The sequence below is a fragment of the Poecilia mexicana genome, unplaced genomic scaffold (genome assembly GCF_051168715.1).
Source record: "Poecilia mexicana isolate PSO_F unplaced genomic scaffold, ASM5116871v1 scaffold_19, whole genome shotgun sequence".
Taxonomy (NCBI): domain Eukaryota; kingdom Metazoa; phylum Chordata; class Actinopteri; order Cyprinodontiformes; family Poeciliidae; genus Poecilia; species Poecilia mexicana.
Genome location: NW_028263388.1, coordinates 5,085,906 through 5,106,160, shown reverse-complemented (window position 1 = coordinate 5,106,160; position 20,255 = coordinate 5,085,906). Strand labels below are relative to the sequence as shown.

The window sequence follows — 20,255 nt, the reverse complement described above, 5'->3', positions numbered from 1 at the left end:
CCATCATCTTACACCCTCATCCCTAGTAGGTTTGGGAAGGTACTGGTGCCTATTTCCAGCAGTCAATGGGCGAGAGGCGGGGTACACCTCAGGCAGGTCGCCAGTCCATCACAGTTCATTTCAGATGATGGATTAAAAATGTACAAAGCTTGGGATATCATTTTAGAACTTAGATTTACTGCAGGAAATGAGTTAAATACATATGTACACCTACCCTGGTACAATCCACCCCTTGTTCTACTCCTTGCTTTGTCCAAAGGGTCTGGACCTTCGGCTATTGTGAAATGACTGCTTCCTGGAGGTGTGGACTCTCTTAAGTTTGACCTGATTTTATCCAAAAGACTAACGTTTGGACATGACGCATTTCCAGTAAGCTTTGAAAGTTACTGGAAATTATGTGCATTGTAAACTACCATCCCCCAAGGATGCCAAGAGAGAAGTGCTGAGCTATACAATATCTTTGCCAGCAATAAAATGTCTTAAACATTCCTCTTGCTCCAATTTAAATTGCTCAATATTTGGAAGCATGGTCAACGCGGACTGAATGTCTTTGTTCACATTCTCAGCTCCATTGCCATTGCCAAACTACAACCCTATTTAGGCAGACTACAATTTTAAAACGCCATTGTTCACAACTCCTCCTTTTAGCTGACTGGCCCGGTTGAAAATCAACTAGAGAAATGAAGTCGGAGAAATTTCAGATGGTGCAGTGAAGGGAGATGAAAATCAAGTGGAATTGCGTAGAAAGGCAGTTGTCATTGTGGTTAATGTGCACCACACAAAACACATATTTCATGTTCATTTCAGTTATGCTTTACCTTGTGTTGAGCTAAGAACATACACCAATGTTTGCTGCTGTAACACCTGCAAAATGTGTTAAAGTTCCAAACATTTGATTAACTACTCTGAAGCAGTGTGTCTTTGTTATTTTCAATAAGACAAACTCACAGAACATATTAACTTGAAAATGCCATTTTTACTTGTATTAGATGGGTCTATAATATTAGGATTCTGCTGAGAAACATATTACGCAGAGCGTGATAATAGCACTGTCAGACCATTGATATTGCTAACTGCGTCTTGACCACTGTAGAGGAGCATTGAGATACATGCACCACTGGATAAAACCCATTTGTATCCCATATCTGGAGTTCACTGCTTTTACTTGCTTAGTGCACAGGCAAGGCCATCAACTCAGCCAACAAAAAGTTCTAATGGCCTCCAGAAAGATGAATTATTTATCCGGACTACATTACATCCATCTCAGTCTTTCTGTGTATGAAAATGTTTTATTTCCTCTCTTCAACAGCAAGAAAATCCTTGAGATTCCCAAATACTGTCTAGATACATGCCACACCTGCTTGTGGTGATATAGGATTTTAGGTTCTGTTTGTGACTACACCACAGTGCTGATGGTGGAGGAGTCCTCTGACTTGCCCTGCCTGCTGGGCAACGATTTGAGATACTCCAAGTGTCTGCGGGCATCCTCCTGATTTGCACGGACGTAGTAGACCAGGTAGGAAATAACCATGGTGAACCACCCAAACATAACAACCAGCATAGCTACATCTGTAGTCCTCTTCATCACCACACACAGGTCTATATCTGGTTCCAACAGGAACGCAAGTCCTTGAACTCCTATTTTCTCTGGATCAGACGTCTGGCACACTATACCCGTCAGCGAGGCTGGCTCCAGGTCCACACGGGGCAATGCCATCTGCAGATTGCAGTCGCAAAGCCACGGGTTGTTCGTCAGGTTGGCGCGAGCTCGGAGGCCCTCAAAGGCGTCAGCGTTAAAGTTCACCAACTTGTTTGAAGACAGATCCAGGAACTGCAGGGAGGAGCCGAGTCCTCTGAATGCTCCGGGCTCCAGCTGGCTTATCTCGTTGTGCGACAGGTCCAGTTCTACTAAGTGGGTCAAACCAGCAAATGCGTTTGTTGGAACTGCGGATAGAAGATTGAAGTCAAGGTAGACGCGTCGCGTATCGTTAGGGATGTCCTCTGGGATCTCCGTGAGCTGCAGATTGCTGCAACGCATCGTCTTGCCTCCATTCTCCGTCTCAGAGCAGTAGCACCTCTTGGAGCAAGTGGTGGCAGCATGATGGAAGCAGAAGGCCATCAAGACCAAGCTGTGCAACAGCAAACACATGACCACCGAGTAACGCAGCAGCCAGACTGCAGCCAGGTGCATGGTGGGCTACGGGCATGCTCCAGGGAAGACCGCAGGAGTTCGGGGTGGAAGTCCACATCAACCTCGCTTGGTTCTGACGAACCTACAGCAGGAAAAGCAACACATAGTCAGAAGAGGAGAGAAAGAGGACTACGTTTTGAACAACAAAAAATGGAAAAATATAAAATGCAAGTGATTAGCACCATTCTTCAAACAGAGTTGTTATCTATTGGGGGTACAGCCTTTTATCTAATTGCAGTGTGGAGGCAGCAGGAAAGCTGCAAGCTCAATTTAACATGGAGGTGGTCAGAAAAAGAGCTCTACTTTGTTAAACATCTAAAAATGAAGAAAAAAACACCAGGATCAAACACAGGCTTTAACTCTGCACAATAAACAAGCACAAAAAAGTGGTTGGTGTCGCTCTGCCTCTTTTATAATTGACAAACCTGCAGCGCGAGGCTATTTCAGTCCCCAGACCCTTGCATTAACATACTGATCCGACATCATGTGAAACAAAATGTTACAAGCTGAACCTGATCTAAATCTGGCTGCATTTTCAGAGTTAACAGTTTACCACTCTGCTTATTGCTAAAATGTTCTTCTTTGGATCGTTTGAGCAAGTCACTAAAAGGCGCAGTTGCTCAGAAGTGCAAGTAACACAAAGCTTGTCCATCTGTCCTCTAAATTACAGTTTATTTTCTGTACCTCAGCTATTGAAAATAGCAGGCGCTACCGACCCTAACACACTTCATTAATAGCTGATGAGGACTACCGCCTATCCTGTTACTAATCCTCCTAAAGAAAAGTCTCTCAGTGAGTGTAGCATCACCGTTGGCCATGCAATCCTTTTGTTGAGGTAAATGCTAACATCGTAGACAGCAACTAGGCCAACAGACCTGACAGTGTGATGCCCCATCTTTGTGCTCGGACAAAATGGAAAAAAAACAAAAAAACAAAACGTAATTCAATCACGCTTGTTAATTTCTTCTAAATGCCAAGAGACTGGGTAAGATCTGCTTACCGAGATAACAAAATGAAACGGACCTCTATGTACCTTGAAGTATCACATGACACGGGTGGGTTGAGGACAGTGCTGCTTCTGTGTGATTTCTGGAAAAACAGCTAAGCAGTCGTATCTTTGTTTGGAAAACAGGAGAAATGTTTTGATCCAAAGAGGCAATGGAATTTCACTTTTCCTTGCAAAAGTATCAATACCCTTTTTTCACATTTTGTCTTGGACCGACTTTAAGATATTATAAAATAGATTAAAATAGATTAGTTCACAGTTAAACAAAAGGAATTCTTGTTTGCTTGCCTAGAAATGTTGGTCCATTCGGATAGATGTGAATCAAACTTTGATGCAGACCAAAAAAATGAACTGTGGTCCGTCTGAAAACCCGAGGTCTCTGTTCAGTTGAAGTGAACTCTTGGTGCGGTTCAAATGCGTACGTGAACGCCACGCAGACTGGAGACCACTCAATAAGCAATAAGTGAACTATAGTGCAGGGCAGTCTGGGTAAATACTACTAAAACAAATGCTAGGGTCTAGTTATAGCAAGAGAAATGACTTGTAGACAAGAGAAATCCTACAACCACTAAAATCTGATACCATTCCATTTTTGTTTACATTTTGTGAAGAAGGAAGTTGCACTCTGTGTCTTCTTCAGAGGTTTTCATTTTGTTTCTTTCAGTGGTCCTTGGTGCAGTGTCACCACAGGCAAGGGTGCAAAGGGGGCAGGTTTTCCAAAGAGTTTGGTTTCACACAGTGCAGTGTGAAAGAGAACCACACCAACTGAAAATGTAACAAATGTTGCAATTTTGATTTGCTCCCCAATGGACCCAAGCCTATTAGACTATCAGGTGTGAAAACACCCCAAATTTCTTCTTCTCTGCCTGTCCACACATGGCATCTTTATGTTGGATTTTCAGTTCAAATGAAGCTTAATCTGCAGCTTCAATCGGTGCAAGTTAAACATCTCAAAGGGAATCTCTGCAATCAGCAGATAGTTTCTCATTGGTTACCAACAGATGAGGAATCTAAATTTAAACTAGGTACAGAAAGCCCCACAAGTGTGCTCTTTTTGCGTCTTAACCTAAAAGCCCGCGCAGGAAGAGCCCCACTTGTGCTTGGTCTACATCCCCAGAATAGAAAGGTTGCCTTCTAAAATAGATTCAGAGCACTGTCGAGAGAGATCAGTTAGACACTTTTATGATCTGTAATAATTCATCAGTATGTGACATGTCGGTCTTGCAATCTTCGACCGAAATCTCAACCTGCCAGAGAAAATTACAACTTCAAACAAACAAATAAAAAAAAAACTGATGTGCTGTCAGTGATTTAAAAGCACAGAGAATCCTAAATGTTAGCTCATTTAAATTAGATTTTTTTTATCTGTTCTTTGTCTATAGCAGTAAAGTTAACAAGGAAAATAAATATGCAAATTATGCACTACTTTATGTTGGTCTATCCCATAAAATCCTTATTAATAACACTGGTGTTTGTGTTTGCAGTGCATAAAGCAGCTATTTTTTACAGCACTGTATCCCTGCATCTTCCTCAAGCCCAACATAAGACACTTTCAAATGTTTAACCGCATGGAGAAAAAAAATACAACAGCATGCAAGTACAAAGTACATTTGACACTAGGCCTTTGCAAAAGGGTGCATTTTTCCCTTCCTGTTTGCCAGGCTGGTATTTAAGCAAGAGATAATTGGGGAGCAGAAGAGGGCTACTGATGAAGGAGGAGTAGGAGGAAGAGGAGGAGAAGGAGGCGAAAACATGTGAACAAGAAGTGAAATTGGACACATGAGGAGCTCTGGCTTGCGGGAGAAAGAATGATATCAAAGGGATTTAAGGCGAGGGGTAAGATTACAGTGACAACACAGAGGACATTGCAAGACACTAATGAGATATGGAGGAAAGGGGCAAATGTTTGGCAGGAGGAAGAGTTAAGTGCTTGAAAATTGAGGCAAGTTGCTTCTGGATGAGATCAAGACGGAGTGTAAGGGTGGGACAGCAAACACAATAAGTCAGATGGAGGCTCTGCTGGTGTTGCCCTAGAATTGATGGACTTTTGCCATCATTGTTATTTATGCCGCTTTTAATATACGCAGGAAATGCAACGCTCTGGGAATAAATCCGGCGCTGTCGCAGCAGCCACAGGTCAGACTCACTTCATAAATTCCCCGCTGTCAGGGCCGCTCTGTAAAAAGCCACTGGCTGCATAAGGGAGCCATTATGGGGGACTCAAACCCAACCATCAAAGCAAATGAAATGCAGCAAATATTTATCAAAGCGGTCGGTTTTACTGTATGGATCAGACATTTTAATGGAATCCATTCACTGCTTGGTTCAGAATTGGATAAAAAGCAATTAGAAAAAATGGGGGAAGAAAATGAAAAGAAAAAAATATCTACTTTTGAAGTTATACAACCTGAATTTATGTTCCTTAGCTGATTAATGATGATGACAGGCTTTGCATAGAACTGCTAAAACAACCTTTTGGACTTCACGAATCTACAAGCAGTAAAGTGGCTCTTTAATAATAATAATAGTAATACCTCAAATTTATATAGCGCTTGAAAACAGTGTTTTTAGTTCTTTTAAATAATGAGCTTTGGATAGACTAATAAAAAGCAACGATGCCGTCAATATAGTGAAGGTATTAGAAGACTTACAAAAAAAAATCAATAACGTGTAAATACTTGGTCAAATAAAAAAGAAAATAATAGAAAATGTACTCAAAATATAAAAATAAATTAAGTTCAGTTTAATATTAGTTTCTTCTTTTTTGGGGTATGAACTCATGTTGAACACACTCTACAGTGACACCTTTACGCGTAATGATTGGCATCGCGCGCACTCACGTCGCTGCTCCCGTTTCTGCTCTCCTCTCCATGGCGCGTCTCTGGGTGGATGGAGCGGCTCCCCCGCTGATCGGCCAACAAGGCTGCTCCGCTAACCCTCTGCGCCCGATCCGCTGCGGGAAACCGCGGACGCGCCTCTGGAAACGGCTCCTGAACTGCGCGGCTCCTCTCTACTGGCCGAAAACCTTCTTCTTCTTTTTTGTTGTTGTTGTCGTTTATGTTTCCACGCAACCAAAAAACCCGGGCAACGTGAACTGACCCCGCGGGGGTTATTCGGTCTCATGGATTCTTAAAAAAAGTACACATAAACCCCTTCACCCCCACGTTTGTTCCCCCTTCCCGGTGACTGCAGAGAGAGTGAAGCGCGCGGGACGCACGGTGCGACTCGGAGTGAGCGCGCGCACTGAAGGGCTGGCTCCTCTGCAGCTGCAGCTGAATGCACGCAGAGCAAATTCATGTAAATAGCCTTTTTGTGATAGTCCAGCTGAACGCGTTCACTCGCATGCGGTGTGCTGATTGCCGGGGCTGAAGTGGGCCTGATGTGCGTCGAGCATCAGGTGCCACTAAGTGAGCGGCCCCTCCCACACACACTCACACACACACACACACACACACACACACACACACACACACACACACACACACACACACACACACACACACACAAAACACGCAGAAATGATCTCATGCGATGCTAGCAGCCTACACTAATCATGTTTGATCTGAAAGCTTCTTGTTTCAAACATGCCAGCCTGGCTGCCAGGTCTGGGGATCCTCGGCCGCTTTTTTCCTGCCTGCTGCGAGCCGATAAGGAAGTCCAAATCAAATTCACTATAAAAACAGCCATGAGAGAGAGAGAGAGAGAGAGAGAGAGAGAGTCAGCCAAGCAGCGAGGCCCAAGGTATTAAAGGAATTAAAATCAATAAAGTGGGATACTCCACCCAGGCTCGCCCTGGTGCTGTCAGAGTTTTTTTTATGATTAACTTCTTTTTCTTTCTTTGTGGGATGCACTTAAAATCATATTTCGTTGCTCTTTAAGTGAGATATAATATGCCCCTTTCGACAATTTGAAATGTCTTAATAAAATGTATGAGGCAGTACTGTAGGCCCACAGGATTGTTTTGACCAAACTAACACACTCCTTTATTCACTGCTTTTTTTTTTAGCTCTTTTTTTTTGCATTTGATTTTGGAAGACAGTTGAAGACAGTGAAGTCACTGCTGTCTCTCAGCAGGTGTGTGCTTTGTGATGTTTTCTATACAGCCATGTTCAGCAAATGACAATATTATTTAAAAGGTTTTTTAATTTGAGTGACTCCATCCACCAAGTAAAACAAGATAATTTCACACAGACTGATGTTTTATTTCTGTTAATTATGATACTTTTCTGCTTACTTACACAAAACACAGCATTGTAAAAATACAATGTTACATCAGACTATTATTTTTACCAACATTTTTAATTCAGAAATGTTGGATTAAAGCTGCGGTCTGTAACTTTCATTAAAAAAATAGATGTTTTGTACATATTTATTAAAATTATCAATATGTATAAAGAAAAAGACAGATAATCTGTGGAAAAAATCGAACTCCTCTGTCTTCTCCCAGTTCTCACATTACCAACTGTAGAAACACCACTCAGTCAGAAACAACCAATCAGAGCCAGGAGGAGGGTCTTAGCGCTGTCAAACACTCTTGTGCTCACTGTCTGCTCTTGCTCTCTGCTACCCTACAGCCTCCCAAGGGTAGTAAGGTCGGAAAGCATGGCCACCAATGACGGCGGATAGATGGTTTTCTTGGAGTGGTGAGTTGTTTCTCTGCCATTAGCACATTAAGAAGCATTGATTGACAGCATTATTATCCTTAAACCTCTTGACTCTGGTTGTTTTTGGTGGTACATTTCTTCAGATGACAGTAACAGCACAGGGAGGAGGTAGAAGAGATCAAACCTTTCATATTTTAGATGTCTGATAGCATACTGTCACGACATGGTGTCAGTTTTAACAAATATGGAAAAAACTGATTTTCTATAAAAGTTACATGCTACAGCTTTAATGAGTAGTATGTAGTAGGTCTTCTTTACACCCTTGTCCCTCAGTGGGGTCGGGAGGGTTGCTGGTGCCTATCTCCAGCTAACGTTCTGGGCGAGAGGCGGGGTCACCCTGGACAGGTTGCCAGTCTGTCGCAGGGCAACACAGAGACACACAACCATGCACACACACACCTAGGGACAATTTAGAGAAACCAATTAACCTGACAGTCATGTCTTTGGACTGTGGGAGGAAACCAGAGTGCCCGGAGAAAACCCACGCATACACAGGGAGAACACGCAAACTCCATGCAGAAAGACCAGGGCTGGGAATCAAACCCAGAACCTTCTTGCTGCAAGGCAACAGCTCTACCAACTGCACCACTGTGCAGCCCAGTTTGGACTTGATAGCATTATTTTATAATTTGGCTCAAATTGCATTTGAATCAGTCTATATAATTGGACTGAATGGGCCATATGTTCCGCTGTAAATTGGAGCAGTTTGGTTTTGAAAATGCTTTCAGAGGACAATTATTGTGGACTGATGCCAGATAAATAATAAAACATTGAACCTGTATGCTTTAATGTCCATTTGAAAGATCCAATTGTGCTTACACATCAACTTCAGTAGTTCTACATAAAGTTCTTCCCTCATCAGTTTTATAAAGTACACCACTTCCTACTACAATCAAGTAACCATCTCTTTACTTGGTGTTCTCAGGCTTACAAGCTTCACCCCTGTTGCTCTTAAGATAATGAAGGTCATTATAGTAATTGGAGTGGAATTTATACAGCACTCTAGTCATGCTGACCACTGGAAGCTCTTTACACATTCTCTTTACTCGCTAACATTAAAGCCACCAATAAGCAGATTAGTAGGCAACTTTGAGTTGTTCTGTCCAGGGTTACATCGATATACGGCAGGGGAAGAAGCAGGAATCTAACCCACAACTTCCAGAAGAAAGACAGCTGTAGAAACCTGCCCCTTGTTCCACACTTTGCTCCTACTGAGAAATGATTGCTTCCTATGGTCTCTGTTGAAGGTTGAAAGAATTGGATCTCATTTTGCCAAGTTGCTAACGTTTGGCTATGATGTGTGTAGCGTGACAACAGTATTATGAAGGAAGCTACACTATGAAGCTTAGTGGAAGTTACGTGAGTCGTAATCAGCCGTCCTCTACTCCCAAGAGAGAAGTGCCGAGCCAAACGACATCTTTGCCAGCAATAAGATGTCTTAATCATTCCCCCTGCTCCAACATTTGGTAGAGTGGCCATTTGACTGAATGCCTTTGTTAACTTCCTCCGCTGCCATTGCCAAACTACAACCATAGGCAGATTACAATTCTGAAACAGCGCAGGAACTCGACACACCGTTCACAACCCTTCCTTTTTGCTGATTGGACAGAATTAAATATATCCTGACAAAATGAGCTTTGCACATGCAAAATGTGAGCGAGACCTCATTCACACTCACATCCAACGAGAAACCTTATAGACCTGATGTATGACTAGCTGGAGAATTTTCTTGCCCGTTGTCTTTGCCTCATTGTTCACTTTTAAGGCAAAAATTATTTTAAAAATTGTCAGGTAACGCAACGCTACCTCTGCCAACGTAACATTGTTTGTCGTGGGTTTGCTACTTCTGCATCAGAGCGGAAGTAGAGCATTATGTCAATTGCGTAGGACGGCAAAGGCCTGGTCAGCTGATCCATTTTAATTTTAGGTTCACCAGGCCACAGGACATGCCTCTAAAAATAAAGATCTTTGACCTAAAGTACAATCTCAAATAAAAATCTTGAGTCTGTATTGCTTTTGAAATAATGTCTTCTTCCTTGACCTGTTGGCATAAAGGAATAGTTTTCTCTAGATAATGGCAATCTTTTACTAGTTTTTGCTAAGCATACGCACATTTCACACAAAAACATATTAATCTTCTAAACAAAATACTCGTTGGCTTTCTGAATGGTGGGATGGCTGGACGATTCCATGGTGTTCACATGTGCGTATGTCTTTTTGAACTGATAAAAGTGGCACCTTCGGGTGAAACTGTACCCAACTAACCCAAACTGGTGGAGCTCTGCAATTCTCTTCCTGAATTCTCGGCTGATTTATTTTCATTTTTATTCCTTGATGTCACAGAGGGAGGCGGTGTGTTTGAGGTGTGGCCTTCACACACATCCACAGGTGTGCCTCCATTCAACTCAAATGTCAAAAGTTAACAAAGCCATTACATCATCATCTTACTTATAGGGATAGTAATCTCAGTCTATTTCAGCTTTTTTGTGAGGATTTGGTTTTTTCTGAGTATTCATTTAGGTTTCTGTGTCTATTGAGTCTCCTTGTTGTTCTGTCTACCCCTTGATTGTTCACAGCTGTGTCTTGTTTCCCTGACTACCCTTGGTGTATTTAATCCCACCTGTGTTTCTTGTTGAGTCCTGGTCTTGACTTCCATTGATGTCTTTGTTGTCAGTTCCTTGGTACCATTTGCTGTTGATCATTTTTTGAGCTTTTAGCCTTCCGCTCATTTTGTGCTGCCTGGATTTTGGATTATTGTGTTTATTTATCATTAAATTAATCACCAATCACTTTTCAACCATAACCCGAGTCTGCTGCGTCTTCCTCAACACCACTGCAAATCATGACATTTTTATTTATAAAAAATAATAGGAAATTCTTTAAACACCTCAATCTCTCCTTATTCTGGAATTTGGCACAGAAAAATTAATTCTGATAACCCTGAAAACACGAGCAGTTTGATCTAATTTAGTATGAGAAAATAATAGTTTTGTGTCTTTGTAACTACGTGGTTTTAACGTGAATTAAATGAAATAAATGCTATTGTTGCTAAACCTTTCACAGCACGTTGTCTAAGCGGATGTCTTTGTCAATTAAAAGAGGATCAGATAGATGCGAAAGCACATGACGGCGAAACAGAGGGGAAATAGGATTACTGTCTTCATAGACAGAGAAGAGCGCCCTGGCAGTGGGTCCATCTCAGCTTTATTAAATTACGTTAGACGCTCCAACGTGGTTGGCTGCTTCAGGCTCTCTTTGCATTCAAAAACGAGCATTGCTCTTTCAAGAAGATCTGACATGAAAATGGTTTCCCTCCAGTTAAGTGTCTCAAAGCAGAATGGAGCATCCTTTGATATCTTTCTGCAGGTAGTTGAGTGAGAGTCTTGGAGAAAAATAAAAATATAAAAAAAAAAAACAGCTGCTGCGAGAAAGATTGCACAATGTCACCGCTGTGTGCCCTGAACTGCACCAGAACAAAAAAAAAAACATTCATATTAATGAGACCTCTACCTTTCACTTTTGTTTGTTACCCTAATTTTTTTTCCCCACCAACTTGTTCACACAAACCTACACACTTTTAGCTTCTTACAGACGTTACAGCCAGTGCTTGGGTACACAGTAACAGGACTGCACACATAAGTCCCCCCCCCCCGAGCGAGATCAAAGTGCTGCCTTGTCTTTGTGAATGCATTAACCTGCTTTATTTTTTTATTTCTTTGCCTGTCTCGGGCCTTTTAATCAAAAGCTCTCAGAGCGGTGTGTTAAAATGATTTCCCTGCTATTGCAAATAACAGTTGGGCACCTCAGCCTGCCTGTCTTTGAAGTCTGCTGCCGTTCACATTAAAGGAAGAGATTTAAGAGCCAATATGAAACTATTATACATATTCAGAGCTTTGGATAACTAAACACTTGTCAAAAAAAAAATCCACGAGTCTGCTTGTGGATTTTCTGTTGAAGCACGTTATTATTACACTTATCCTCCACTGACATGCTGCATTACTGTTTTTAATCCGAAAGGCTTTGAAGGTATTTATAAAAGAAGAAGAAATAAATAAAATAACAAAGCTAATAAAATTTTTATAAAGCCCATATGCTCATTTATGTGTTCCTAATCTATTTTTTCTATTGACATGTTTGCTTGCTTTAGTGTTCAGAAAACATTTATACCCAACACATCGTCGTCCACTTCTTCTGATCTTGTCTGAATGTGTTTTATGACGCATGATAACGTTTCTATCTTCATAAGACTTGCCTAACTCTAATTGTTAGCTGCTGTTTTCAAAGTAAGAATTCATTTATGTTATTTTAAGCTGTCTGTAGCTGCGTTCCCACTGACCATAAGATGCAAAAACAGAAGTTCAGAAAAATAAATCTGCTTATTGGAAACATGCCAGTTTTAGAAGAGGTGTGTTATTTTTATTTTATTTTATTTTTTTGCCATATCAAAATAGATGCGTTTCACGAAACTGCAATGAAAACACATTTTTTTAGCATCACGTGATCAACAGCAGGATGTTACTACAGGCAGAAACGACGAAAAAGACGACAGGAAGCAGTAGGAGGATGACGGGGCTCCAACAGAGCTGTCCCAGCATCACACAGCTCATAAAAAGTTGTCATTTGAACATGTTGAATCCGTAGCTCTTCCATAAAATTGCACAAAGTAATTCCCCCAAATCGGGGGATCTGCTCCCAAGTATAAGGGGCTCGTCACATCAACGACTGAATAACAAAAATATCTCTTGTAGTTACATCAATCGCAGCCATGACTTCCAATGACGTATTGTGTCAGCAAATTTGTTCATGTGTGATTTTAATTTTATCACACTTGATAAAATTACGTGTGATAATCACTGCAATTGCAGTCACTGCAATTGCAAAATTGTATTTTTTCAACATCAACAGAATAGCAGCAAAGATTAGTGCACATTCGTAACGGAAACACAGCTTGGGATGCAGCAGTGTAAGAGCTCCATGCTCAGTCGAGGTGAGGCAGCTATAAAGTGGCTCATTGACTCAACATATCAGTACACATAGTATGGTTTAATGTAAATTAGTCGCAACTGGAACCTGGCATGACAAAAATAACATTTGATAGAGAGCATGGTAATAAACTCACACTTTAAAGCAGTGCCTCCAACAGACATGTTCAGATGAATAACTGAATGAAATCTAATGAATATGTTAATGAATAAATGTTAGGGCATTTGATATGGTGGTCCTGACTGAAATGCATATCGTCAGATTATCATATGAATAATTACAGTTAGCCATTTTGGTTCATTATACAGGACAGGCTAGCTCTGCAGAATATTAATCATAGTGAAATATGTAAAGATCCAATTCTCATCTTTTTTAGACACCTCAAATACACACACACGCACACACACCACAACTCGATCTCTTTTCAAACAATCACACAGTCAGACGCTCACCTTAGAAACATTCTCTCTCTCTCTCTCTCTCTCTCTCTCTCTCTCTCTCTCTCTCTCTCTTCCTCTTTTTGTAGATTGAGTTGAAATCAAACCCTTGATGTAAGCTTGTATGAAGAAACTTCTTTTCCAAAGCATAAATGGAGCCTAATATGGTTGTTAAATTAATTGATTTTATCTCTGAAATTTTGATAAGGAATTAGTTTTATTTTACCCTGATCAATAGTTGTTTTTCACCAGTCATCACTGAGCCCTGTCCAGTGTCATATTATGAATACTCCCATGATCTCATTTATTGCACTTTCTACTTTTATTCTAAGAGGAACTTACCTCTTACTTACAGTTTTTTGTGTGTGTGTGTGTGGTTGTTTTTTTTACAGTTGAGATTGTGGTTTTGACAGAAGTACTCCATTTTGCAAATAAGCTAAAGTGCAGTGCTAATTGTTTAAAATGAAATTGAAAACTATTTTCAAAATTTTTCTGGAGGAAAAACAGTAAAACTTCTAACCAGCAAGCAATTGAACCACAAGAGAGGAAACTCAGAAAAGGAGTCAGATTTGTTGGAGTGTGAACCTCCTGCTGTAAATGGACTTCCCTTTGATTTTTAATAAAATATTCCAGTTTCAGAGCGAGCTTCCTGCTCTCAAATCTGTGATTCAGAGAACTCCAGCGGGCCTAGGAGAAACCTAAAGTGCTTTTCAGATATGGGATACAGAACACTGGGCATATGCACAAGTCGTTACAGAAATAATTACATTAGTCTGACCAAAAAGAGAATTATTTTTGCCTGACTCCATTTCTACAAAATCAAATTTCCTCAAAATTGAAGCAATCACCCCCTATACTGAGACTGTGAGATCAATTTTTCCTACAAACTTGCCATCATGTAACCAAAGCTACAAGGGACATATTGTGGATCCTAAATCATAGCAGAAACAGAAATATTTATGTCAATCAATTGATTCTTCTGCCATATAGAAAAATATACTGGAAGAAAATGTAATCATTCTGCTAAAACAGTTGAGTCTTTCCAGTCCTCACTGTTTATTCTTTCGCATTAAGCTGTGAAGCATTGGGGATCGTCCAGCTGCAATCCTAACCTACGCTTAGCAATATTATGCTACATAAATAAACTGAATAAAGTGGAATTATACCAATATGATATTAGCTACTTAATAAATTAGCTACTTAAGTGAAACTATAGTTTGAAAACCATGGTACATTGGTAAGAGTGGACAAGTGGCACTTCTTTAGCTTTAGAAATAAGCAGCTGAATTTATATCCCTTGTAAATGAGGGTACAGTGTAATTATCTTCCTAGATACAGCAACATGTGGGGATGGGGCAGGGCTTTCCCTTCCATTTTATTTATGATTACTTTTGCCATTTTTAAAAACCGTTTTAAAGTGTGACACCAATAAACAACTTGTGCCTCCCTCGCACTAACCTGCTGACCAGTGTGACAGGTGAAATTATGCTTCGTTTAACAAGATCCCACAAACCAAACGGCTGCTTGGGAAGCGGCTCCTGGCGGTTTCCCGTGCCAAAACCTTTAAATGTTAAGTTGTTATACTCGCCTGTAGTTTAATGTCTCTAATGATTGATGCCGTTCAAGCTGTTTTCCTCTGCCCTTTCAAAGTAATTAATAATTCTCCTTCTCTCATTGTGTCTTTCAGACCTGTTCACAATGACAGCCAGGAAGGGGTGTTCACCCTAAAGGTCACGATGTGGACTTTCAAGGGGGAAGCTAAAATAATGTTTTTTATAATGCCTTGCTGCTGTAAAGATGTGGAGATTGGCGACATATTCCAAGTTCCTGTCCTGGTCTTCTGTATGTGCATCACGCCCTACTTCCTGTGTATTTTCCAACACCCACATGGAGACAAGGGTGTTGCCTGGAAATAAAATACTCTGAAACACTGTGATGTCAAATGAATATTCAAGCTAAACCCATGCTAATTCATCATTCTGCAAGATATTCCTGAGAAACTGGCGTTAATCAGGTAAAATGTAACTTTGTACCACTACAACAGTGTAAGCTAGCTTAGCTTGGTAGCTTGTTCTAGAATAAATTTATCTTAAGAATAAATTTATTTTTAAGATATTCCTGAGAAACTGGTGTTAATCACCAAATGTAGCTTTGTACCAATTCAACAGTGTAAGCTAGCTTAGCTTGCTAGCTAGCCTTGTTAAGATGAAAGCCTGCCTTGCTTTCTCTGATAAAAACAAATAAACAAATTCTGCCTGGACTATCTGTAGTTTTATAAATGTGTGTTTTGAAAACTATCCAATGGACTCCATTTAACTATATAACACTTTTCTTGTTTTATTGACCACTCAGAGCTGCATTCATCCTTGGAAGCTGACATTTATACAACTCTCCTTACAGTTTCTCACCCACCACTGTGTGCTTCTCCTCACTGCAAATTGAAAATCGATGAGAAAATCAGAAATGAAGATGTGCTCAGCGCTTTGCCCTGAAACCCCTTAAGAGTTGAGAGTTGTATTGTTATCCTCCTCTGCTCGGTTCCTCTCATGATTGAAGAAAGGGGTCAAACTTTCACAGTCAGACTGAAAAGTTTGTGGCAGTGCTTTTAGAACTTGGTCTGGCAACGTTCTTCGTACAACAAATAATTTTTTGGGACAGACTTTAATCATACCCTCAATAAAAACCCGGTGGTAGGGATATAAATGTATCCATTTCTCTGTAATGTATTATGATGTGTTAAATGTCCAAGTTTCAACTATCTGACTCAAGCTATTCCTCTAAAATGAATTATTATTTGTTAGTCTCAAGCCTAACAAACTTGAACATGCTGAAACACTTCTTCCCTTTTTCCACAGACAAACTACCAGACCCAGTCACTGAGAGGATGCTGACCCAAAGACTGACCCCTCATGCAGCCTGGACACCTTCAAACCTGAGGCCAATTACTTTTTTGCTAGAAAAGTAAGTACAATTTCTGAGTTTGAAAAGTTCAAAATTCGCAAGAAATAAAACTCAGAAATCTTGAGATTAGTGTTAAAATTTATGAGGGAAAAACTTGTAAATCTCTGAGTTTAGAAAGTCAAAAATTTTGGACTATTGCAAATTCTCTGAGTTTCAAAAGTTGAAAATGTTCAACTTCTGAAGCTAAGAAATGTCCATGTTTTTTTTTTAATATAAAGTTTCTCAAGAGTTTTTGACAGAACAATTTTTTCAGAGAAGAGCGGCCAAATACTCAGCCAGCGTTTTACCCGTATTAATGGCCACAACAACCTGATCGAACTGATCAAAGGCCTCCTTAAAGGGCCGGACGTTTTGCAGTTGAGTCATTCGTTTATCTTTCATTCTAATATCTGTAAAGTTTTAGTGTTTTTTGGGCTGCAGCAACTCGTTCTTTCAAGCAGCTGTCAACAGATCCGTGACAACATGAAGTTTCTCTCTGCTTCACTTTCCCCCAACATTCAGGCTTCATCAGGCAGCAGAAAACACAGAGCCATCAATAAATAAGCAGGAAAGCAGGTGGGTCTGAGAGGACGTCCATTTACTCTGCTGGGCAACTATTTTTGGATGCTAAGTACTTAGTATTCAAACTGCCCACTTGCACATGGCAAAAGGAGGGCTGTGTGAGTGTATTCCAGAGCTGGTGGAGTAACGGCACAGCTGCAGATAAAAAAATAATCCACTGGAATTAAAATCAGCTGTGACGTGATTCATTTTGTAAGAACAGACACTTTTAGTAAAATAGCAAACTACCTGTATGATGTCTGTACACAGGCTCCTGATGATGAAGTGGCACATTTTAGATTCACTGGATTAAACATAAACTTGATGCTTCAGAACTTTTTATGACTTTTTATTATTATTTTGAAGACGGTTTTAAATAGAGAGAAGCTTCAAAATCCAACCTGAGAAATGTTTTCATACCATCGAAATCTGTTCCGGTGGCACATATATCAGCTAAAAGTTCAAATGATTTGAGGTAGTCAAGAGAACCACCACTCATCAATCAGTACCACTGCTGGTTACCATGGAGACTGAACGCAGCTGGTGGCTAGACTTTGCTGATCATACCAATTTCTCTGGCAACATCTGTTGATGATGCTGCTTTATACATTTTAATATAGCTGAAATGAGGAAAAAATAACATTCTGCTTACTGTTTTATATAGCCTAATACTTCACTATTTAAATTGAACGTATATGTTTATGTCTGACTTTTTGCCAACATCTTTTATTTCTAAGGAAAGCATTGAAAGTCTTGAAGAAACAAAGTGAATGGCTTGTGTACTTTGAAGATTATTCGTGGATCATCTCCTCATATGTAACATTTAGGATTAAAAAGGGGGATTACCAGTGTTTTTGCACTAACTGTTCCATCCATATGTTTCCCATTTCTCTGAAAGGAAGGTTGAGCACTTCAGGAAAACGACTCCAGCTGCTGCGGAAAGCAATGTTAGAAACAAACAGCATCTAATCACATGAGAGGAGGCAATCAAAATCTGATTTAATTGCTGAGTTGATATAATTTCGTACCACGCAGCGCATTCAAGGTAATTATTAATCCACCCTTGTCATGTTGGCTCTCCACTTTGCTTGGAAAATCTACACGATACCACATTTTGGCGGTGAAGTACCTGTTTGCAGGGGTGGAGGAGTAAAAACATCCTGTTTTTACTGAATAGAGAGGATGATGACGGCCGACACGTTCTTTTATAAGAACATAAATGGTTTTTTGCAATTGAAGATACCAGGTGTTGTGAATCAAAAAGTGTTGTGTACTTGTGTGTTTATGTGTGCTATGGATGCCCCTGTGTGCATACGTTCCTGCTGGCCGACAGCATTTCTATCCCGCCCTGTTATTGTGCCGAGGTCAGCCGAGTAGGCAACAGAGAAAAGACTCATTTACAGCTTCTCAACTAACTCAGAACTGCAGGTCAGGGAAATATAAAGATCCACATTAGTTTGGATCCTGAATAGGTTTCTCACTTCCTTTCAGAGACTCTGACTTCTCAGGCACGTTACCTTAGCAGAGTGAAGCTGCGTGTGACGAGCAACACATTAGCTAAAGGCTATCACTAAAATACATCAGTGCATCTCAGGGGAAATAAAGCCATTAACCGGCGAACAGCTTTCAGACTGCTATCATGTGTGGTTATGTTGTGTGTGTGCGTGCGCGCGTGCGTGTGTGTGTGTTTGTGTGTGTGTGTGTATGACTGAATAAATGGAGGAAATGAGGAAGGAAGTCCCAGTCAAAGAGGATGAATGAAGCAAGAAATCTAAACTTTGGCCAAGAAAAAAAAAGGAAAGTTTCCTCAGGAGAAAGAGCGCTGTCTGTGGATGAGTTTTTCAATAAAATGAAGAAAATATCTTCAGAAATATCTAATTTTTTTGTAATCCTTAAGTTTTCAACACCTGTATTTTTTATGTTTTGACATAACTTGTTATATCATGACTGTGGTTGTATGTTTAGGTTTATCAACTTGTTGGAAGGTCAACCTTCACCCAGCCTTGAAGGTTGGGTGATATTTTAATGTTGACCTGATATTTTGTTTTTTATCAACTGTGGCTAGTATCCTGTTCCTGCTAAAGGAAAGCATCCTCACAGCATGATGCTGCCACTACCGTGTTTCACCATGAAAATGTGTTTTCTGGGTAATTTCTACTGCTTGTTTTCAACAACACATAGGCCAAAAAAGTTTAATTTTGCTCTATTTGATAAGCATACTTTCTTCCACGTTTGATGTTTGTAGCCTACAAAATATTTTTGGAAAACTACAAAACTAGATTTTTTTTTTACTTTATTCCAGTAATGTTTTTTTTCCTGTCCATAAAGTACAGATTGTATGGAGAGCACCACTAACAGTTGTCCTTTTACCATATTCTTCCACCTCAGTGTTGATTTCTGCAGCTCCTCCAGAGCCTCCACCCTCTTGTTAAACTTTGAAACAGTCAAAGGTTGGGGTATAGTTCTGTTATCTGCCTAAAACATCTGTAATCATCAAGCACTCAACAATTAGAGTCTGGTTTGTGCAAATCTGTCACATAAATTACCCAAAAGTACATGTCACAATATGTGAAATAGGTTAGGAGGTAATAATAATACATTAGGGATACACTTTAAACATCATTGCAATTAAATATGCTACAATTCAAATAATGGAGGAATTTTTTTTTGGTGTTTTTCAGTTTCAGTAAATTCTAAACGTTTGACTGAACAGGAGTCTGCAGCCGTTACAACCCAGAGAGCCGTTTTACACTTAGCTCCTCTACGTAAAAGTTCTTTGGAGCTACAAATGTTCCTTTACTTTTTGAAAAAGGCAGCTTATATTTTTTGATAAATAGGGAATTTATAGTCAGTCTTTAAAGAATCATCATATTATTTCTATTTTCAAGTTTTAAAATAAAGGGAAAAGTATCTTGCAAAATGTTCTTCTATGTGAAGTTTGTAAACTTTTTGAAAAAGACCTGGTTTCCTACTCTGGCAGTAAAAGTAGATAAAAAAAAATACAGGTATTTTTAGTATCACTCAGTTGTGGAAATTCAATACTATTATTCCACAAAAAAAGAAAACTACCAAAATTTTACTTGTTACATTAATTTATAAACATTATTTAGTTCATCATTTTTTGCTAAAGTTATTAAAGAGCCATTGTGGAAAGTCCAAAGAGACACTTGAGGCTCCAGAGCCACATGTTGTAAACACTTTTACTTTTTTTTTGTACATATATTAAACAGTTGTTTACTATAGTGTAGCTGTTGTTTGTAATAGAAACTTAGTTTCATAACGCTGAAGAAAATATTGAACGTGTGGACGAAAGGAAGCAGAAATACCACGACGCATGCTGATTAGCCTGTGAATATCAAAGAGGCGGGTTAATGTTACTTTTTCGGCCAACTATTGGTTGGCGTTTGGTTTGTGTCCCTCATTGGAGGAAAACAGTCTGGGTCGTCGCAATGTTCTCTCGTCTAATTGGGTCA

General features: G+C 39.9%; 1 protein-coding gene across 1 annotated transcript; it reads right to left on the bottom strand.

Annotated features, from left to right (window-relative positions):
• Positions 1 to 956: 956 nt before the first annotated feature.
• lrrc3ca (leucine rich repeat containing 3Ca) lies at positions 957 to 6,706 on the bottom strand. Its single transcript, XM_015012296.2, has 2 exons — positions 6,038 to 6,706; positions 957 to 2,273 (listed from the first exon to the last, which is right to left on the bottom strand). The coding sequence occupies exon 2, from the start codon at positions 2,189 to 2,191 to the stop codon at positions 1,397 to 1,399; it is 795 nt and encodes a 264-aa protein (XP_014867782.1). The 5' UTR covers positions 2,192 to 2,273; positions 6,038 to 6,706; the 3' UTR covers positions 957 to 1,396.
• Between the last annotated feature and the right edge of the window lie 13,549 nt (positions 6,707 to 20,255).